Source organism: Monopterus albus, unplaced genomic scaffold (genome assembly GCF_001952655.1).
Source record: "Monopterus albus unplaced genomic scaffold, M_albus_1.0 scaffold180.1, whole genome shotgun sequence".
NCBI lineage: Eukaryota > Metazoa > Chordata > Actinopteri > Synbranchiformes > Synbranchidae > Monopterus > Monopterus albus.
The window spans coordinates 498,482-522,381 of record NW_018128060.1 but is presented as its reverse complement, the minus strand read 5'-3'; the positions used below and the strand labels follow the sequence as shown (position 1 = coordinate 522,381).

Here is a 23,900-nt window from a genome sequence, read left to right as displayed (position 1 = left end):
CATACATACAGTATCTTGTGGAATGTGGATTCATAGTACTTCAACTCATGTTGCAGAGTGAAAATCAAGTTTAGCTCCAAGACGTAGATGAATCTGTTTTAAGCTGGTAGCCATAATGTTAATATACAGCATATGCCTGATGATCTGATGATGAGCAGAACTACTTTGGCTTCTTGAGAACTGTCATAAATCTCATTTCCATGACCTGTCTATCAATGATTGGAGTGGGCAAAACCCCCAGAGGTCTATGAATCCTAGCACGCATACAGATCCTGTGGGTCAGTGTCTGGGTCTGGACCCTAGTGGTTGCTATATGGATGAGTGTGAAGCTTGTCAATTCAGTGTGCTTGTTGTTGCAACTGGCCTCTAATGGTTAGTTGTTCATTACTGAGATTGGTATTTAGCTTTTAGTGAGAGAAAAGTCACAGAGAGTTGTGGGTTTTTTGAATTACATCCACAGTAAGCAAAGCCTCCCTCAAGCATAGTTTAACTTTGTGTAATGTTGTGGGCATGTGTGCATTTGTGTCTGTGAGTAAATCCAAAAAAGAAAGTGAGAGCTCTCCAGCAAGTATGAGGGTTAAGGGAGGAGAATCTTGCCTCAGGCACCAATCGATCAGATCCTTGCAGTAGAAGTCCCAGCCTCCCTTTGGTGAAGCTGTGTATTGCATTAGCTCATCTCATATTCTCTGTCTAGAAGCAAAAAAGGGGGGAAGCGGGGGATACAGAATAGGAGAGATGGTGGTTGAAAGCTGCAGAGGAGAAGGAAGGGCAACACTTTGAAATAAAGAGAGTGTGAGATGACTCAAAGCAAAGCAAGAAAAGAAACATGGAACAGCTTGATTCGGCAGTGAAGTGTGCACTCTGCTCCTCTCTCGTTCTCTTAGATTCGGTCTTCAGTGTGTGCTTTAAGGAAGGAGTGAAATTAGTTCGTTGGCCATCTTCTAAAAGCCTGCACCTGTAGAAGAGTGCAAGAGAGTGTTTGGTGCCATGACAGAATAATCTTTTACACTGCCTGTGTCTTTTTACCCTGGTGATGGGTAATGGAGCTTAAGTAACCAGGGTCATTCAAAGTGTGTGTGAGGATAAGCACAACACAGCATATGCACACAATGAATTCAATCAGGGACAAGGAAAGCATAACAACATTGTGTAACAGATACATGCTTGCACCTACTCGCTCCTCAAAACACAAACACACCCTTTCAGAAATTGCACATAAACCTCTTATTAGAGTTCTATATGAACTGCTGATTATTTATTTACCAGCTTTCCAGCTTCCCTGTAGCAGGATACTCTGACCCACTGTATATTGCATTCTCTGTCTGCATCTTAATGATATAGATTAGTGTAATCATCTATAGTAAACACCCACTGATCAAACACAGCACTGCCTGCTGCACAAGCCTTCTCACAGTGAGTCATATTTAAATAGTTAATGGTTCCCCTATAAAACCCCAAACTTCAGACCATTTCAAATTGGAGAGGAGCTATCTAAATTAGGAATGGAACGGGCAGAGCCGATATCAGCAGACCTCTTCAAAGTCCTCTTTAATAAAACATATTATCCTGCCTTGTCTGGTGAAGGGCGGTGGTAGCGTTGCAGTTGCTGTGGTGGTAATGGGCCTATGTGATGCACTCGGCTCTTTGCTTTGTGCTCAACAAAAGGCTGGGCCTCATTAGCATATGGTCTAAGTTCAAAAGCCTGTGACTGGAGCAGGTTAAAACTTGGGGCTAATTAGCCAAGTAGTAGTTCAGACAGCTCCAATAGTCAGGAATATGTATTTTTTGTTTATTGAGCATCAGATTTTAGACTAATTCATTCTTGCTAAAAGCTTGATATGCCACTCTCGCTAGTTCTCCATCTGTTTTTGTCTCTTGAAAATGCTTTCATCTCCACTGATGTTTGTCATAACCCACAGACTGTTTATAGAATGACATGCAGGACTGAATCAGTTTCAGAATTACAGGGATTTTGTCAGCCTAAATTCGTCATATTTGTCATGTTGCCACTAAACAATGAAATATCAGCTGATGGGCTTTAGTCTAAGCAGTATACACTGTATGCTGTTTTATTTACATGTCCCTATTTCTGTTTTCTGCTGTTTTAAATGTAAAAACACTTTGAGCTGAATTTTTTATATATGGTAAGTGCTGCACAAAATTATTATAATTGTTATTACTGCTTGAAATAAAGTAGCTGCTGGCCTGTGGGCCAATTTTTAAATATATTGTTTGTGGCATCAGATCCATTGCACTGCCTGTTGTCACTTATTATACATAGCTCATTGGGTATTGTGGTATTTTTTTCCCCGCTATCATTGCAGAAGAACCACTGCAATTTTTGACCAATGTTTTTAGAAAACAGATGTGTAGTGTAGAAACACGGACCTACATCAAGCCTCAAGGGGGACCACAATGTCTGTTTAAAATTTACACAAGAACAACAGGTGTAGAAGAAGCATTCCCAGAGCAAAGCCCTTTTAAAATCCTTGATAACACCTTTAGTCTGTTTCTGATGATCTTCACTAATCAAGTAACTTTCACAAAGTCCGCACAACTTAAGCCTGACAAAACTGTTAGTTTAGGAATAACTGGAAAAGACCCATGATCATGATGTACTGCATTAATGATACAGTATTTCAGGGGCCATGCTACACGTCTGTGTTGAAGTGATTAATCTTTCCACAGTGCTGTCATTAATTATGCTGACTTTGCCTAATGTGCCAACCACAAGAACAAGCCTTCTCAGCAGCAAATTTTTATGGTAATGGGGGATGGGCCGCAAGGCTCAAAAAGGAGGCAGTGTGGCAAGTTCACGGGATGCTGGGTAAATTAATTGCAGCCCTGTGCTTCCAATTAGACCTGACTCTTTTTAATTGGTACTGAATGGGCTCCAAAGGCCTATGCTGGGAGATATGGTGAGGAGGGAAGAGCTGGCTTTCCCTTTCTCTTTCTTGCTCACACAGACACACTATTGTGTGCAGGCACACAATGCTCTCACAACCACCAAGCCCCACCCTTAAGGAATTAACAACAGGAAGCTAATTTGCATGTAAAGCAGGTTTGATAGCCACAGCTGACTGGTCAGAGACCAGTAGTAATGACCTGAGATAGCACTGGGGTGTTGGCCCCCTTGGCACTGCTGTTGGCTGCTCTGTCATTCTTGAATAGTATAATCTCAGCCCCTGCTTTTATTTTGTCAATGAGCTATGCAGTGTAGCTATACAGTACAGTATCTTATCTTTTATCTCTTAATTTCCTTTTACCTTAAAGGTGTTTCATATTCTTGTTTATTGTTGCCTTCTCTTTCCTACACAGCACACAAATCACATAGCTGGAACAGCTCTAAGCTTTACCAAAGGAGCTGTTACTGTCATTAAAGGGTGCCTTCACGCACAGATTAGTAGTTTATTGGTCTTTTATACTTGCAGCAGCCTTAACTGTAATTGTACTTTAAATAGATATTCCACCGCATTCAAATTTTATTCTGTATAAGAAAATATGATTTACATACACTACAATTTATGTAGAAGGAACACCTATTAGTGGAGCATTGATATTCCTCAGTATATATCATACATGACTCATCCTAAAGCTGATCAGAGAATAGGTTTATATTGTCACCTAATAGTCAGTAATTCAAACATGAATATTAATATACTAGGTGCTTTCAAACCAGAGGAATTTTTTCATAGTTCCTAGAACTACTGGAAAAAGAACTCCCTTTTTTGTGTGTCCACACTGGAGGAACTGAAAATGATAGTAGTTATTAGAACACTGCTTTGAGGGACTTTTTTTTAGCTCCTACTTCAGGGCGGGTGCTCTCCAAGCACAATAGGAATCAAGAGTGACATACAGTATGTGTACAGTGACTGCAGCAACGCTAATTGTCAGTTTTTAAAAACTGTTATCTCTCTATAGTGATCAGTAGTCATCACTGGTGGCATAGGGAGCTGCGTGTTATGTTGTAGTATAATAGATAAAAATAAGGATTTTAAAATCTCTTCAGAGGGTATAAATCCTTGCAGATGTAATCTTTCATTTTTGTCATTTCTTTTCAGGATCCCGTCTACGCCAAGAGGACACCCCACCCCGGATTGTGGAGCACCCATCAGACCTGATTGTATCCAAAGGTGAGCCCGCCACTCTCAACTGCAAGGCAGAGGGGCGGCCAACCCCGACAGTGGAGTGGTACAAGGATGGAGAGCGAGTGGAAACGGACAGGGACAATCCCCGTTCTCAGCGCATGCTGCTTCCCAGTGGCTCCCTCTTCTTTCTACGCATTGTCCATGGAAGACGGAGCAAGCCGGATGAAGGTTCCTATGTCTGTGTTGCCCGCAACTACCTGGGAGAAGCTGTGAGCCACAACGCCTCTTTGGAAGTAGCCAGTAAGTGCAGCATGACTTTCTGTTTCTTCCTCGGCCTCAAGTGTGGGTGTAAATGTAAGAGTTTGGGTTTCCAGTTTCTTCCAGCATTGTGCTCAATGTGTTCAGTGAGTTGGATAATCTCTCAGGAGATGGGCAGGATGTGTTTGGCCCAGCGGTCTCCATAGACCTGTGGAGCCTTGGGGGAGAAGTGGCCTAATCATTCCAGGGTGAGTGCTCCTCTAAAGGGCCCTTGGTAGGTGGTCAGGAGCTACAATAGGAACAAAGCTCTTTCTGTTTTGGCCCTGCTTCTGCTTTTGGTCAGAGAGATAGATGCGAGGTTTTATATCGAAAGGAATGCAATCATTGCATCTATGTTTAGTCATCTTTTAATGAAGAGCTTTCCCACTTATTCAACTGAAGTATCAGAAATTTCTTTTATAATCTGCTACACTGACACTCTGACAGGCTGGCTTTGATGTGAAGTGTATTCAGGCATCTCTAAGGTCAACAAGCATGGCTGGGCTCATATTAGCAAGGACAAAATTTGGCAGTAACTGGAAATGAAATGTAGGAAGAGTAAGTACCGCTGCTAAACCATTCAGTCTCTTGGTGAGTGGTAACCTGTGTTGACAAATTTGTTCCCATGGTTCTTTAAAGGCTGCTTTTGTTGGTGAGGTCAGCTCTTCAGATATATTATCTTTTAGCTCTCTTGACTGGCTAGAGTGAAGGCTGAGAAGGAGAGCTCAGATATCATCCACTCCTCTAGCATTCCCAGAGGCTGTCACCAACCAGCTCACTGTAATCTAATCAAGATGGGGTAAGAAAGAATGGTGTGTGTCTGTGTGTGGGTTTTTTTTTTTTAAGCATGTTCATGTGTGTGTGAATGTGGAGTGTCGGGCATTTGCTGGGTTAGACATTTTGAAGGTAATGGTCTTGGGTATGAAGTGTTGGTCAGATAGAGTATGGCTGCTTGCTGTGTATTTTCGGATTATATCTTTCTAGTATACAGATTAGACAAAACTGCTCGGCTGTGAATGCTATTTTAGATATTTTCCATCTTCAGTGTCAGATAAGTGAAATGTAAAGTAAGAAGCATCACATCCTTTAGAGGCCTCGTGAACATAGACTGGGTTTTTATGACATATTCCATGAGCTCTGCTTTGCAACTAAGCGTAAAACTCTCCTTTAAATATTCAGAAATCAGATACTCTACAGAAATGCTGTGCAGGGTGATGTCAGAATGATATAAAATTGACAGTCTGCACTTTTTAAATTTAAATATGCAAACTACTTTAGAGGCAATCACATTAAATATAAAAATAACCAAAAATAAGAGCACTCAATTGTTTGAGACATATTACAAGTTTCCACAGGCCATAATGCTAAAAATATTTTTCCTAGTAGTAGATGATACAGTGTTTATTTCAGAAATGGGCTTTTCAAGTAGAAAAACAAGACTTGACAGAAAGTATAGAGCTCCACTGGCTCAGGCTCAAGTCTGGGCTGCTTATTCTGTTCAAACAGACCCATAATGACAAACCACTCTGTTCCAGCTCTCTCTCTCTCCCCTTCTTGCTTAGTTGGTGTCTCTCTCTCCCCCCACCTCTCTGCAGCTCACGCTTAACTACATATAATTATGTTTCGTCAGAGCAACCAGGATAGAGCCCTGCTGTAGAAAAAGAACAAGCCCAGAAATACTAAGCTTTATTTAAAATGCTTCATTTAAACTCTACAGTGAAGAAACTACAAGCAGTAAATCTGATTCATTAGGGTGTATACTGTAAAAGTGTTTAAAGCAATTTGGATCTCTTGTTGTTCTTAAAGATGCTTGTCATACCAGTGCTGTTATGAGTTAAACATTTTACCCAGGGTATTTTACTCAGATTTGGTAAGTTGACAGTACAACCAGACTTTTAATTTCCATTGACACTCCAAAGAAGGAAGTTGTGGTTTTAATTGTGTTTACTTTTCTTAGCTCTCCATCTTTAACGTCTTCACTCTAAAAGCTAAAAACACAACTTTTTGGCGATGTTATTATAAGAGCCTGCGATTTAGAGTTTCCCCTACGCGCCAGCAATTGTTAACATAATCCAAGTTTCAGCAAGTCATGTTTTGCCAGGCTAGAGGAGCTAACCCCGTTTGTTTGGTTTATCATTAACCACATGTACAGTATAACCCACAATCTCTGTATCTCACCCTCTTAACCCAAAGCCTGTGCAAATGCATTTACCATGAATCCTGTTTGCTTTGTGTATTCAAACAAACTTAAGGTGGGAGTCTTTTCCTGTCATCTTGTTTCCTTTGTATCATGTTGAATAATGAGCTTCCTTTGTGCTCGACAATGGCCAGCCGATAAACAACTAAGATTAAGACAACAGTAAAATTTGTCCAGCATTGCTACTAAAAAGCACTGAAAACATTACAATTATATTTCCAAAACCTGTGCATCATTAAGTGTCATTAATTATTTTGCTAATTCCTTAACAAACAAAATACAAAAAAATCAGCAAGAGAATTAAAAAAAACAATCCAAAATCCAAAGAATAAAAGTTATTGAAACTTGTTAGCATAGTTCCACTAAGATGGACATAAATAATAGGAATTTATGAATTAATATTAATCTGCTTTGTTTAAGAACAAAGTGCAGTAAGAACTAAATGTGCCCTCTCATATTTAGCAGCTACTGACAGACACAAACTGTACACATGATATAATGTGTGCTGAATACTGTAGATTCTGATATGTCACAGAAGTTTCCTAGTTTACCCAGCACTCTGCATGAGCCCCCGAGAGCTTCTATGAATAGCTTCTTTCCCTTTTCCTGGATTCAGAGATAGTAAAGTGAGGTAATGGCCGGCACACTGCTGCACTTGAGCAGGTGATAACCTCACGGCCTGCTGTCTAGTGGCCTGGCTCACTGCACAGTGCTGACCGCACAGGGTTGGCTGCAGGCCCCATATCCGTGCACGGATTCCTCTCTCCAGAGGCAGGGTTTACTTTTTACTGCCACAAACAGAAGCCAAGGGATGCTCACTAGAAAACGGTTCATTACATATAACTCTGTTCGGCCATACTTATCTCAGAATCAGATTTTTTTAAACCAAGGAACTCCCATTGATGTTTACAACCTCTTGTTAAGGGAGGCCTAGTAAGAAGTCAGCATTAAGAAGTTACAAAGCACAAAATACCATACTAAAACTGCTCAACAATATACAATCTTCAATAAACTACAAAAAATATATTAACATTTTTGTCAAGAACAAGAAGAATCGTATACTAGTAAATTCACAGTCCCCTTACATTTTGCAAGTAATACCCGATTTATTTCTTTCATGCAGTAAATTTGACATCAGTAATGAACCAGTGATTATTTCAACCTTTAATTAAAACTTTCAAAGATGCATTTTCTAAAATAAATTTTTAAAAAGCATCAAAGGACCAAACTGATTCAACATCATCAATTAATAAAATTCTATTCTGATTACTATAAACCAAATCAGGTAAAAAGCCTTGTTCCACAAAGTGTTTCACAGATAATACCCGAATCCACTTGTAACAGCTCCTAATACGTATGTCTTCTCCTAGAACAGAATGACTCACGCTCCAACTGATTTTTTGGCTCTTTTAATCTTCGTAAACGTAAACACCGTGAACACCGTGAAAGACTGAACCACTTTTGGTCCCAAGCACAGACATTTAAATGAATAAATCCAAGGCCAGATTTGTCTTTGACTTCTGCATGTTAAGGTCCAGGGTTTTGGCTGAACATTTTCAGATGTCAAAAGTAATAAAAACATTTAAACTTAATGATCCTGCAGGATGTGGCCTTCACATTAGTATCCACACAGTCAGCAGAATGTTAAGTGGATTTTAGATGGTGATTCTGAAGAGCCATAAACTAGGTTAGGTAGTGTTCACATGATAGAGTGGAATTATAAAAAAAAACAAATCTCAGTGCCTCTGTGACATCTCACTATGTGCAGACAGCTGGCTTTGTTGACTCTGATTAGTGGGGGAAGGTTCAGGCGTCAGATGTGTTGCAGTCAGCAGGGTTCATCCTGACAGATTTGGGGCCATACCAAAGGGTCATCTGCAGAGCGGAGGACAGTTGGCCGGCATGCGCCAGTCTAAAGGCAGCATAGCCACCTCCCACTGTTATGAAGACCTGCCTGTCTCTCTTGCAGGAAATCCCTTGTACAACATCTGCTGGCTTTCAAAGACTTGGGGTCTTTATGCTTTCCCTTTCAGCTCACCCCCTTCCAAACTAAATCATTTTAACATCTGGGTTTACTCTCTCACTTTTCTTTCTACTCTGCCCTCACCCATCTCTCTTCTTTACTCCTCATTATTTTTATATGCCTGCCCATTGAAATGGAACAAGCCCTATGACTGCAACGGCTTCTTTTACTACCTGGTGACAGAGTAATTATTTATTTGTCATGATGTTTCATTCTTACTCTTATTACAGGAGTGGAAATATAATACAGCAGCTCTCTGTTTTTAAATTTCATTGACTATTAACTCTCATCTCTTCCTTTGTTTTTGTTATTTTGGCTGTAATGTCAGCTCCTTTTAACCTCCTTTATCTGCTCTGCAAATATTAAGAAGTTCATAACATAAAATCAGACTGAGGTGAAGAGCAAAAAGTGAGTGATGACGAGAAAAAGAGTAGCGAATGAAATAGTAAGGGTAGACAGAAAAAAATCAACTAAAACCCAGCAGAAGCAGCAGCGAGTGTGCTGGCAAGCTGCCAGGGGACTGAAGGCAGAGTGTTACAGCTCTGTGGCAGTTATTTGTCTCAGAGAGGTTCAGAGCAAATTGGTGCAAACGGCACAGCCAGGGTCTGCTTCATGAGTCAACATGCAGCTGAGGTGTAGGCTCCACACCACAGACGCTTCTTGGCCTCCACTCCAATCTGTTTTATGTTGGAATGCAGACCTCTTCCACAATCTCAAAGCCCAGTGCTGTGTGTGTGTGTGTGTGTGTGTGTGTGACTGAACTCTGCCTTGCTAAAAAAAAACTTTCATACTGGTGTAAGAGATTTTGCATACATGCTGTTGGGTTTAAAATAAATCCATGTATATATAAGTTATGTTTTTTTTTAGTTTATCTGGTTCCTAAGTGTTGATTGGTGTATATTGTTGTTCAAGGCTATATTTTCCAGTGCTGTTAATCTTGAAATCAGTGCCAGGAAAACAACTAGCTACTACTGTACAACAAAATAATTACACTCGCCATTGGTTCAGACTTAGTGAAACCTTGGGGAAGATAAGACACATAACACATGCATTTCAGTTAGTCTTGTATTAATTCATATATGCAGAGAATGATTTTTATCATGCGTGTTGTGTGTAGTCAGTTGAGACTGGCATATTAGCACTTCAGGGTGTTTGCATAAATTGACCTGGTCTATGTAATTAAACTTTGATTATCCATGTGCTGTGTTTGGTGGAGACCTGCTGTAAAAGAATTTCTGATACACAGCAGGGCAGGCATTACAAAAATGTATGGTGGTTTCATGTTATTGTCCTGAATAAGTAACTTAAAACATAGGCCATATTAACTAAATATGTGGAAAACACATCCTGGCAGATATTGACTGACATAATTGACCCAAAATGCAGATGTCACTCACTGTAGTGACAGCAGCCTGGACTGAAGGGAAAGAAGCTCCCCATGTCACTTTCAGTCATGTAAAAATGTGTCAGATGTCACACTGAGTTTGGGCTTTTTAAAGTATGGTAACACACAAGTATAACCTCCCCTCACAAATGGCCCTCCCCCACCAAAACTAATACTGCTGGCTTGATGCAAGCGCAGAAAATATTCATCATAGGAAAGCACCATGTAGGAGCAGATAAAAGCTACAGCAGGGAGGCAGGATAGCTTTTTAGCCGAGCTTTAGGTGCTTTATGTTCTACACTGAACACTGGTGCCAAGGCTAAAGAGAACGCACATCCTACAGAGTGAGGGAAAGTAGATTGAATGGATTGGTTTATGTAAGAATGAAGCCATCAATGGAACAAAACTGGGTGAGGCTAGACTTGCTGTGTTTGTATTAGTGCTTGATTCCATCAATCTGTCAATGTGTGTTCACTGGTCTAGCAGAGAATTGTGTGGAGGAGTTTGTACATGAGCTGAAGGGCAGGTTTACAGACATGTAAAGGAGCCTGTCCAGTTTCCCATTCATTAATCCATGCTCCACCTGTCTCTGACAGCCTATTGGCCCAGGGAAGATAGGGGAAAGATGCCCTCCAAAATTATACCAGAACCCCCTTCACCACTCCTTCTCCTTTCTTCCAAGAGGAAACAGAGGATGAAGATAAAGTTGAACTAATTTTGAGATTCTGAGACGAGGAAAATCTAATTGAACATTATTTAATATGTAATGTAACTGCCCATGCATCACACATGATGGCCATTATCATCCGCATTATCAGATTATCATGAGTGGAATTTAGGTGGAAGTTGCATCATAAAACAACAAACACAGAGACTGGGTGAATAAGGTACCTTCTAATCGCATCTCAAATACTTTTTCAGAGGACAAAGCTTGAGTTAGTCCCTTTAGTGTGATTGATATGTGCCTGCTAGAGCTCTCTCTATAAAAACAGAGAATGATATGATGATGTGCACTATGTGCTAAACAGAACTGTTTCACACTGACTTATTGTTGCCTTTCTGACTTATGGAGTCCACTCTAAGCACTTTTCTTTGTTTCTGTGGAGGCTTTTGCAGTCCATCTATTTAGACATGGTGACATTGCCCAGATATTTTGGGATGCCTTTGAAAAAGTAGAGCTGCTGCACGGCTTTCTTTCTGGGTGTCTGGTCACTTCCCTTAGACCTGTGTGCGTCAGAGCTTTTTTTGTCTCGTCACCACAGTGACTCCTTATTCGTTTCAGTGTAATACTTGCCTCTGGCTACAATACAGAATGGGATCATGGGTAGGATGGGTCCCAGGATAGTTAAGTATGATACTGACATTATGAAGTGCTAGTGTAGAGCAGATAAGATACATTGTGTGAGCTCTTGAGTCCTGTGGTCCTCTACCACCACTCAGGAGGACCACTGATAACAGAGTACCTTCACTTTCCCTCCTCTTAAAAATCATCTGTTGTGTGTGTGTGTGTGTGTGTGTGTGTGTGTGTGTGTGTGTGTTTTCATGTGCAGTAAGTGTATTTTCTTGTGTGTGTATTTCATCAAAAATGTTTCCAAAATTGTCCAAGGTGTTGTTTTTGGCTCTGATTACATTATATGTGATAAATGCTCTTGCTGTTAGGCTGTCAGTGTGAGGACCAGATGAATGTATGCTGCTGACTCTAATCTCCACTTCTTCTACAGAGACCTGGGTATTACTCTTGTTGTGAGGTGTAATCTCCTCTTGGTCTGATTCTCTCCTGTGGCCAGAGAGGCTGTGTGTATGTGTATCTTTGAGCTTTGTGAGTGTGTACCTGAAAGTATTCTGGGGTCTAGTCATATCACAAGGCATTCTGTTCTGCAGACATGCTGTGGTTATTAAACCTGGGTTAAGCCCTCACTTGCAACCTTCAATCATGCTCCTCGATCCGAGACGATATAGTTAAGGAGGATTAGGGGGTGTTGGAGACTGGAATTTAAGAGATTTTTGGTCAACATTTTGGCAAAGTTAGAAAACTGTGCTCAAGGGGCACACTCAGTCCATTCTAGGTGATCCTGCACAGTCCTTGTGATGTCCTGATTCTTTTTTTTTTCCTGGTCTTTACTGTTTGCTCCCAGGACACCAACTACTAGCTCGTCCCCTATCCACAGTTTTTCAGCTACCCTCTAACTGAGGGTAGCTGAGTGCAGACATCTACCGTAGCTCTGCATTCTTGGTTAAAGTACAGCAAAGGCACAAAACAAGAGCTGCAAAATGTCAAGCTTGCACCAAAACCCTGATGAGTTTCAGTTGATTTTGTAAGGTGAAACACAAGTTATGGTACGTTTTAAGCATAGTAAGCAACAAACAGTACATCTGCATTTGTTTGCACAGTAATAGGCACACAGTATATTCTGGATAAAAGTGTGACATTGACAATAATCTGTGGCATTTTAGATGTGAATATATAGTACAGATTTGTTTAATTCATGACATGGATTTATAATTTATAGATTTGTGGGGTTTGCCTGGGTGTCATGAGACTGTGATACCCCAACAGTAGCCGCAGGCAGGCTGTTTCTGTATAGCTTCAGTGGACTGTTAACACAGGGAACACTGCCTGTGCCGCAGTTGTGCTATATCAACCTTTATCTGATATATTTTCCCTTCCAACATGTTATCTCTTCTATTTCTCTGCTCTCGATTTCTGTTTCTCTGAACCTTTTCCCCCACTGTGTTGCTTTCCTTCGCACCATCTCCTGTAAATTGATAGAGAGATAAAGACTGAGGCAAGAGAGAGAGAGAGAGAGCTCTGAGAAGGAGAAGAGATGGGGAAAAAAGACATCTGAAATTTTATCACAGTTGTAGCATCATGCTGAGCCTGGAGCATGACAGGCAAGAAGAGCGGGTGAGGTAAGCAGTAGACCCAAACACTGATAATGATCTGTCTTGTGCTATCCGACAACAAATGAAATGCGGTCTACTTGCTGCTGACTGTGGATAGTTGCAGCCCTGCCATCAGTCACTGACAAATGCAGACAGGATGATGGCATTCAATTGTCATCTAATTGTCCTTGGTTGCTGTGGTAGCTAATCTGATCATTAAAGCAACCGTAAGGAGAAAATGAGTTTCTCCTTGTCATGTCATGGATATAAGAATGTGTCCTGAAATAGAATCTGTAAGAGTGAGAGTTGTTCTCATCATTACAGTGTAGCTGTTATCCTGACCTTTCTGTAGTGTTGGCATTCATTTACTTCTAAGCTCCAGATATTCAACATACTAAGTCTCACAAATGAAGGCACGGTAATGTTGTACTAATGACAAAAGACATAAAAGGCAATGGATGAAGAATAAAAGGAACGACATAACAATGAACATAACTGAAAGTATGCAGGTCGTACCTGAAATGACTTGTTTAAACATCTGCCTCATCTTATTAACTTAGATAATGTTTATGAACCTCAGGCCTAACCACATGTGCAGTGACCATAATTATCCTCAATGGAGTGTATGTTAACATATACAATAGTCTAATTAGGACCATAAGGAGAAGAGCGACTTGGCTGAGTGGTGAATAGAACCAATACACCCTCACCTCTCCTTTGTGGCTGCTTGACCTTTCTGAACAGGGTGTGGCAATGACACAAAAGGATCTCCTTGTAACTATATACTGCAAAGAGTTAGTCAAAGACAGACAGGGGGACGTCGTGTAAAAGGAGAAAAGTTGAGAGGATCCATTCAAATTTCAAACAGTAGACAGTGTTGCTGTGGGTAAGTTTGAAATGGCTGACATCTGACCCAGTATTGTATGACCACAGTGCTGCTGTTACGCTTGGGGGTGACATTTCTATTCTCCTTTTCAGACCGCACTCTCTCTTTATCCACCCTGCACTAGTATCAGATTCTAATCTGTCAGTGGTGCCCTAGCTCCTTTTAGATGATTGGCTCCCATTTAAAGGATGGCACAGACAGCCCTTCAGTGACTAGGTGGGATATAACTAGTTCCTTTTCCAGTTATTTGCTTACCTAAAAATATCTTCGGGTTTGACACTCACTCGTTTTCAACATTTGTTCAACCAGTATCGCATTCTTGTACTTGTAGTACAGTTTTACTCACTGTACAGGCTTCCTACTTCACTTCAGGCTTACACTATAACAACTAGTACCATGTTTGGACCTCACAGCCTGTTTTGCTTTCTCTGCTAGAATCATGTAGTAAATGATCTCAGGACCTGGCTTTTGTGTCCGGTCTCATTTTTATCCCTGCCAATGGGATTAGGGGAGAGTGCCGACTCTGCAGGTAGAGCCGTAAGTTAATTAACCCACTGTTAGGAGCTGTAATAGCTTATTGATTGCCTGACAGAGATGCAAGAAGCAGCATGGAAGGACACCAAGAGGGTAGAGAATAAGTTAATCATCACTCATTGGGTTGCAAGGATTTGATCACATTACTTAAGGTTCACCACTGCCATGTAAATTCACGTCCAACCTCAAAGGAGTTGGAATGAGTACTCTGAGACAAAGTGGACCCTGCTGATTTCATAAAACGTGTCCCCAGCTGCAATCGGGTCCCTGCCGACCTGGCACTCCCTGCCCAGCTTTCACCTCGGTCCTGTGGGATGCAGGCTCCCTGCCCAGGGGCCAAGCTTAATTCATGCTAAGCTCCTGGGTTAATTTTAGCCCTGCTACTGAGTGGTGACCTCCATCTGCTATAATGCTGCTCAGATTGTCTGAAAAACATCAGTCTGGCCTCCGTGATTCAGACCATAATTCCCAGACAGCTGGTTAGGCCATCACTCATTTCTTCCACTAGTCTTTCCCAGCCTAAAGTACTCCTGTGCAGTAGGTACATGTACAGTATGTGTACAATATAAGCTGGAACGTTTGTGTGTATTACTCCAAGGAACTCTGGCCCATTAGCACTGCTATAATATACACATTCTCACTACAGCTTGGTTACCTGGAAACTGCACATGTTGCTTGTATTTGACTAGTGGCCATTTAGCTACTAGCACAAGTTGAGAAAATGCTCCCCTATTTTAACAGCTTCAGGAAAAGGGGCCATTAATACTGTGCACTTCATCATCACATGGACTATAGCAGAGCTGAATAACCTTATTTTAATGCCAGAGTTGCTATCCTTGTCTGATTGTGTTATCTTTTTGGACCGAAATCCACTGCTCGCCCTTTTTACTCTCAAGGTTCTGTGAGGGTGTCACATTAGCTGGTGTTTACACAGAAAGCAGCAAAATTGGGTTTAGCTGTGGTTGGACGTGGCCCATGCTGGTGCCTGGCTTTTATCAATCTGTCTGCACCCAAATACTCAGCTAACCAAAAGCCAAACAATGGCACACAGAGCAGAGAGGTGAAAGAGTGAGGTAATGTAAACACAGAGACAGAGAAATGTTGACCTTGCACCCCATCACAAACACACTGTCACTGACCTGATGGACAAATTCCTATCTGCAACAACATGAGCAACATCTGGCAAAAGTGTCCACTTTTACTCAAATCTAAATCTCCTCTGGCCTCAACACTACCAGGACTCCAGGTTTAACATCTAGAGTACTCTCTCATCAGAAAAACCTTGATGTGATTAAACATAACTGCACAGAATCTGCTGCTTTGAGATCAAATGTGCAGAAAGAGAGATAGGAAGGAACAACAAAGACAGGGATAAATTGTCAAAGAGAAAATAGCAGACAAGCTGCTGTTAAGCATGGCATGAGAAAGTGGAAGGAGGTGGCTCCAGTTGGACGGAGAGCCTCTCTTGGCTCATGGGGAAAAGATAAGGAGACAGGTGGTGTTCTGTTCTCTCACAGATCTCTGACAGCTGGCAACTCTCTTGCTATAAGTATGCTGCCATAGAATGTATGTGTGTGTCCCTGAGTGTGTGTGTGTATGCATTTGTGTGAGTGCATGTGTTTGTAGCTGCATTTGCTGGTTGTTTGAGCACTTGCCAGCAGAGATATCACTGTAAAGTCAGTCTTAACTCTTACACCTAGGTTTTCCTTTAGATAGTTTTTCTTGTTATGTTTCCTACTTACTGGCAGTGGGCCATTTTACACCAGGCTGGTCTACTAGAATATATTTATTCCTATGTGTCAGGGCTTCAGTGTGCAGCAACAGTGTGAGAAAGTCTAGCAGGTTGATTCCTGTTCTTATCCAGCTCACATGCCACTTATACCTACTGTACCTCCCTGCTTTTTAAGTGACTGGACTTTGCCTCTGTTGTAATGTTAAAGATTAATCTTAATATTTTTGTCATGACTGTAGGTGTAGTATTTTGTATGAAGCATTGCATTGCCTTTAAACTGTCCAGAAATTACTGCACATTTTCTAGTCTAGTCGAAAACATAGCGTAGTCTAAAACAGGTATATATTTGTTTCAAGTTTGATTTTCTTATAAACTCAATTTCATGACCAATGAACACTTTTCCATGCAAAGCAGATGCTGGAATAACAAAAGAGCCTGAAGAGAAGGGACTTCTTCTCTGGTGGCTTGGCGGTATGTAGTTTTAATGTACTCTGGTTAGTTCAGAGTTCTTTACTGTGTTAGCTTTGGTCTGCTTCCACATACAGCTCTGTGTTTGATCGGCCAGTGTAGTGGTAGCTACTAAGAAGAGCTTGTGTCATCTCAGAGGCAGACTGCTTTTGTTTGCAGAAAAGAAAAAGAGATGGTACTCAGTGAGCCAGAGGCGGTTATTTGCTGTTGGCAAACAGACGCTGTCCTCAGTGGTGAGGCACTCGGTTCCCACTGTGGCCTGACAGCTGTTTTTTGTCCTTTGCTGCTGCAGAGGTTGTTCACAATGCAAGTTGCTCTTAACTGTAATTCATGCTCTTAAACTCCTCAGACCATCATGCTCTGATGGAGGCTGAGAATAAAGATTACCCTGCAGCACTGCTTTTGGTCAACAGAATGGGAATCAATTTTCTACACCCTTATTGATTGATGTCAACAGTTTTAAGTGTCCTCTCTTTTCTTTGTGTTTTGCCAGTGGTTTCTTTGAAGCTGTTATAAAACCCTACATTTAGTAGAACAGTTGGCCTGCACTAGATCCATTGCTGTTTCAAGCAGAAGAGCTCACCCTCATAGTGGCGAGGAACTTTTTCATATGCAAAAATTAAAGAGAGAGTTTTCAGGTGAAAGAACCACGAGAGCATCATTTGTATATATTCTCCACCTTTCTTGAAATATATTATTCCCAGTCTGGCTTGATTATAAACTGTTCTCCATCACATATGAATCACAGTCATGGTAATGCATTCCTGATCTAATCAGTTGTTAAAGTAGTCCCATGATGACACTGAAGACCTTAAATACACTTATCTCCAGCACATTGGGCACACATCTTTCATCATTTATGCACATTGACTCTATTGAGATTCCTGTTACCCTATTCTCTCTGAAATGTGCATCTCATCAGATGCTCATTTAGACTGAAGCTCTTTGTAATTAACAAATGTTGAGACAAGTCCACAGATGAATAATTTATAATTGCTTGGCGTACTTCACACACATCCCACCTCTTAATGGATATTGTGTGTGTAAAAAAAAAAAAAAAAAGAAGAAAAAAAGGTGGTTTGTATTAAAATAACATTTGTCTTGTATAGTTAATTTTGTAATGCAATAGTTAACACTTAGATTAACTCTTGTCTCCTCTTGGCATATGTTTAGCATTTCCCTTCCTAAGAATGACTTTTTTTAAATGAAAAATCAAGACACTGATGAGCTAAATTGTAGCAAAGATGGACAGAACACATCACTGGCCATGACTAGATCACACACTACTTGCACAGACATAGTCACTTTTTTTAGATTTGCTTTGCCACAGAAAGCATTTCTGCTGCAGCGCTTTCAAGCTTGAATTGTATCAGAAAGTATGGTTTTCTTTCATCCGGCACGGGATTCCAGCTATTTCCCCTGGGGCACTGCCACATAAAGTCAGCTTTGTCCTCCAGAAACACAGATGTTATTATAGCTGCCCTCATATAACTATAAATGTATTCATTTTGACCATCAACTGTTTTTCATCTTGACCATAATGTTGTGAGATGTCCTATATCATTCACTTTAACAGTCGGGACAGCATTCATTTTTCTTTGATGCAGAACTGTGTGTCTAAGTCTGTGCGCACACTGTGTATATCACAACGTGAATGTCTTTCATATGATACGGATTATTTTTGGAGAGAATCTGGTTGCCTGCTACAAATTACTGTGACCTTGATGAGCAATGTTTTCTGCATTTGATTCCTAAGGTTCACATGTCAGATTGTGGGTTTGTTTGTTTGTTTGTTTGTTTTTTCCCCTGCAAGGTTAAAGCTACAGCACGCAGGTTCTGGATATCTGGGTCTGAGTTGGGGTCAGAGATGCCTTTGACAGTAACTTTCCACATTAAGATATATTTTGGTGTAAATTTAAACTAGCGGACAGAAAAAAAAAGCTAGAAACAAGCTAGAAAAAGGTTACATACTTTGATTTTATTTAAACCATAAGGTGAAAAATCAGGGGCTGCTTGGAGTTAATGCAAAACTAGTTCTCAGCAAACAGTGTTTTTCTTTCTTTCTTTCTTTCTTTCTTTCTTTCTTTCTTTCTCCTGTTGTCTGGAAATTGTCACAGGAGAAGAGATCAAGGTGCCCATCCTGCTCATTCCAAACAAACTTGGAGCCCATGGCCACTGGCTGCCTATTCCTGTGGGCATGCAGAGCAGAGCATAAACCCTTAAGGCAGGTTTTAAACAAACAGTCTGGCAGGAGGCTGTGTGTGGCTTTTCTGTTCAAATGCCTCTGCCTCACTCTCTGCTGCTCTCGAGAGCAGTACGAGAGCAGCACCGTGTGTCCCTGTCTGATTTATCACTGCAAGGTGAGATAAGACTCCCCCTTAGCCCGTCTGTTAATCCTCTCAGCCACAGATGGAGAATGAGCATCCAGCGTGCACACAGAAGGTTTGCCGGGTGGGAACGGTTGACTACACATTCAATACACACCTGTATTACCTGACTATCTGGCTTTTTGCTGAGGAATTCTGTGAAGTAATAGGAAAATAGTTTATCTTAACAGGTTTCTCATTTGTTTTGAGACTTGGGGAATATCTTTGATGGAAAATGGCAATGGAATTGGTAGCTCTTTTGGACAAGTCAAGGATTATCAAGTCATTCTAACTAGATAATTTGATTTTATTTTGCCCATGTATGTCAACCATTTTCATATACTGTATGATGATGTTGAATTTTTTTGTTTTTTACTCAAGATGTGGTGGAATTAGACTAGTTATGTCTTTCTAGAGCTTTTATGAACCACATCTACTACAAAACAAAATTCTTCATCCAAATTATATATATAAAAAAAACACAACAATCATAGAATATTACATCCAAGTCATGGCATGACTCTGGTCTCAAGGCACACAATGCTTTGTGAAGTTTTTCTATGTAGCAATTAATGTCACAGGAGAAGAGATCAAGGTGCCACAATCCAAATTATATATATAAAAAAAACACGGTTTCCATGCTATTACACTAGCATAGACACCACACACTGGTTAAAAAGAGAATTAGAAAAGACTCCTATTTTTTTTGATAGTATCCGATATTACACAATGCCCCTCAGAAAGAAAGGGTGTTTTTTATTGCTATCCAGTTGATTGAGCTGGACTACAGCGCTAGAAAGACCCTAAAGAATACACAGAGATATAAATATGATTTACAAAATAGCATATAACATGCTATATAAGTAATCCATGTAGCACCAGTAGTAGAAGTATTCATATCCTTTACTTAAATACCGATATCAGTGTCAAAGTAGCCTACTCTGTTACTAAAAGTCCTGCATTAATAAAGTAAAAGTAAGTATTAACACCAAAATGTACTTAGAGTAGTAAAAGTATTAGTAGGCTACTCAATGCAGAAAAATTCTATACTGTGCAGCACATTAATAGCCTATCACTCATGCACTGATGTAACAGCAGGACTTAACTGTTATAGTCGGCTGAGATGGAGCTCTGCTGAACAATTTTTTTTTTTTTTTATCTGTACAGAGAGATAGTGTTCTCCAAGGTAATCCTTCACTGCTGATTTAGATTTCTTTTTGATGGATGGGGTTTGGTGATTTCAGCCTCCTCCTCTCTGGCATTTGTTTGCTGTATTTGTGTGTGTGGTGTCCATTGCGGAGTCTGACAGGCATTTGGGGAAGAAAGGTGCCCACTCATTGTTTATTCTTCACCACTGGTAATATGCAAATGTGTATTGTATGATAACCGTCAGTTTTCATACCACAGTGAACCGTGAAACCAGTATACCACTGCAACCCTAGTTCAGATCTTGATCGGTAGTGAGTGCTGATATTGGCTAAGCACTTTAGGGACTGTATTCACTGGTCAGCTTTGATGTCAAGTTAAAAGACCGTTGGGCTGTACTCCTGTCGAACTAAGTTAAACAGATGCTCACTAAGGTTTTTTTTTCCTGCAAACTATCACAAGTGAGTTTGTGGAACAAAGTGAGACAGATGAGACCCAAGGGAAAATCTTTCAGCAGGGTGTGTGTGTTTGTGTGTAGATGGCTGGGTGTGGATGCATGTGCGGATACTTTTGTGTGGACTTAAGGTGTAGGGACAGACTCCAGATGAAACTGATTTATATCCTCAACATGCCTGTATTCATCAGGGAGCCTCAGCATCACTCCGTCTTGCTGACAGCATGAGTTTGTAATTGGCTGACAGTGTTAAATGTTTCTCGACTAGACCAGTAGAAGAGGATATGAACAATGCCCATAGTGTGACATCTACGTCAGGAACACCCTGTCCCTAGCATAGACACCACACACTGGTTAAAAAGAGAATTAGAAAAGACTCCTATTTTTTTGATCTTCATTTCATACTGCATTGCTGAACTACAATTGCCCCCAGCTGTCCTTCTTCACCACTACTGCTCTTCTGTTCCTGATCCAAAGAAGTGTCATCTTTATATATTGCAAAAACTACAGGATTAGCATTGAGATAATGAAATTTTGGTGTGCTACACATAATGATCAGGGTGACTTTACACTTTGGGCGATGAGTGAAAGGCGATAGATGTGTAGTGCATTAATAGTGTACAGCTGTAGAGCATAAAACTAGCTGGATGTCATCAAGGTACTCAAATGAACTGCCCCATCAATCAGTTTTAATGAAATACTCTGAGTGAACCCCAGTTCATCACAAGAGCACTTCAGTTTCTGATTCTTCAGTTACTGATAGAAGCCAAATGCTGCTGAGAAGGACTTAGTGTCTAAAATAATAAGAAGTATGGTATAGCCAAGTAAAGGATCATCCATTTTCACAAACCTGTGCATCTGTCATACACAGATGGATCCTGTCATCAAGAACCTGATATGGAGGTTTCATAGACAGACTGTATCGTGTTCAGCAATCCAAATGGCGGCTCTTCTCTAGAAAAGCAGGGCTGGTTTCCCTTGAAGAGCTCTTATGTTCAGGACATCCTCCCTCTCTGTGGCCAGGCTGCTATCATTTGTAAAAGCAGGGATTTTACTGTACGGTAACTACCATTTACATGATAATGCTCCCTGGGTATGTAAACCATTAACACTACCGTGTATTCTTCTCAGTATTTTTCCCTCAGTGTGGTGCCTATTGTTATACATCCTACACTGGTACAGAACTGAATGCTGAACAAGTGATAAGAATAAATAGAGCTTCTCTTACTTTCCAGACATTACTGCTCCTGCAGTCCTCAGTGTTTGGTGAACAGCCTTGCAAGTGCCTAGTATTTGTCAGTGAGAGAGCTGTGGGTCCTCAATCTTCCCTTCCCTTCTCTTCTCTTTGACCTTCCTCCTTGCACCTTTAATCCCGTCTTTTTCTGTTTATGAGTTTTATACATTTAGACAACCAGTTTGGGGTAAAAGTTGATTTTGGGAGTAAAGGCATTTCTTTTAACTCTCTGAGCACCGTTTCACCACTTCTCAGCCAGCAGGGAGAGACACTTTAAGGGTTTCAAAATAATCACTCACTGTTTACAATGAGGACCTTTCCAATTGAGCCTGGACTGACCCCGGAATGTGACCGCGCCGTCTGGTTTCCATCCCCTCACTTGATTGAAATGGGAAAAGTAGACAGAGATTCAACTCATTCTTATTTATTTATGTTTGGTCGTCCCTGTTTATCATGGCCCAGCGGTGGATTAGCACTCTATAGATGGATCCACAGTGAAGGGGCCCCACTTCCCTGACACACTCAGGGGGGCTGGAATGTGCAACACGCTGCCAGGACTAATGGTGTATGAGAGGGGGTGGTATGAGCTGTCTACCTCAATACACTTCTTTAGTGTGTATGTGTGTGTGTGTGTTTGGGGTGGGGGGTGTTTTGTACTTCTGGCTAAAGTATACTGTTTCAGTTTTAGTACTGAGAAATGGCAGCGCTGAAAAAGTCACAGTGCAGTTTATCCAGCATGCATCATGAATCTGATTCTTAACACTGGCCAGAGAAAGGAATATTTAGGCCTGTGGAAAGAACCGTTTCATAAACAACGCTGACAGCATGCTTGTGTACTGGGAAGTGCCAACAGGATGCAGGATCTTTGTAGGTTAAACACATCTGACATGGCCTCAGCACTGTGTCCGTTTATTCCAGTTTTACATGCTCCATGCTGTCAAACACTGAGTGACGGCTAAATCTGCTGGCTTACATTAGAACTAAGCCCCTGTGTAATTGAATATTAGTTAAATCCTCAAAATACTACTGAGATTTGACCTAAAAAGCTCCATCTGTAATGGGGGTACGTTGCCCCCCTTAGGCATCACCTTCTATATTGTTTTAATCTGAATTTAATAAGATCTTTTTTCCCAGTTAACATCTGAGGTCTTGGTTTGGGAACAGCTGTATAGCTGTGTGTGGGTTTTACGTATATTTTGAAGATTGTTTGTTTACACTTGCATTGTTGTGACAGTTAATTTGACAATGCAGTCTACAGTACAGTAAGCTGGATGTGCAGCTGGCATCATTAGCTCCCAGCCTTTGAAAAGCTCTGTGCATAGAATAGAACTACTCTATGTATAAATAAAATATCAAAGCTGGCTTTGTTAATCTTTATTTAGTATTGGCGTGGCCTGCCTGTCACGCTGCTTTTTTGAAATCTTTTCACTGTAATAAGGAAAGAAGAAGTAAGAGGCACTGGAGATGATGTTAATGAAAGAAAAAGCAGAGAACTGGCACCATGTTTTAGAATCTGTGAAAAGTTAAACTGATGTCTTCTAGGCATAATCTGTTCTACTGTGAGCTGTGCCGAGGAGTTTTTAATTGCCACCAGGAGGACATCAGCTGAGACAGAGTTGTTTGATAAAACATCTCTAATTAAAATCAGTTTCCTCTCTGTTCTTTGTACATATTATCTGTATTTTACTTAGTTCTTGTGGGAGCTAGATAAATTGCATTAATTAAGTTTAGCTGCTTTTTCTGCGTTTACTGTTATTTGTTGCTGTAGATTGCTGATTGCCTGCTAATTAAAAGGCCTGTTAAATAGGGAACAGCCAAGAGACTTCAAAACTGGCATCTGTGTCCTTCAGTCATTTTTCCACTTCACATTTGCCATGCAAATGTCTGATGCAACTGTTCAGTCTTGTCCTCTGCTCATCTGCCAAGGTATGCGTCCTTCGGAGGTGTACTATGAGTTGTGCAGCAAAAACCCAGGTCAGTACTCTCAGGAGGACCATCACCATCACTCTGGCAGCACCCACGGGATAGGGGAGAGAGTGATAGAGAGGCTGCAGGTTTGTCTTGGCCAGTGATTGTAGCTGAGGATTTTTTTCATCACCTCAGTTTGTGCCCTGGAGTTCCATATGTTTTCCATGTTGATGCTTCTCCCGCTGCAGCCTCACAGTCGCCCTCTCATTTGATTCTCCAAACCACCAGTAAAAGTAGATT

The 23,900-nt window shown here is 40.9% G+C and overlaps 1 protein-coding gene across 8 annotated transcripts in view; it reads left to right on the top strand.

Moving 5' to 3' along the window:
* The window catches only part of robo1 (roundabout, axon guidance receptor, homolog 1 (Drosophila)), a 306,681-nt gene that overhangs the window by 186,651 nt on the left and 96,130 nt on the right, over nucleotides 1-23,900 (top strand). For all 8 annotated transcript variants that reach the window (XM_020616829.1, XM_020616835.1, XM_020616828.1 and 5 more), the window contains one exon: nucleotides 4,062-4,388. In XM_020616829.1, the coding sequence (XP_020472485.1) occupies nucleotides 4,062-4,388 (327 nt within the window). The remainder of the gene's footprint in view (nucleotides 1-4,061; nucleotides 4,389-23,900) is intronic.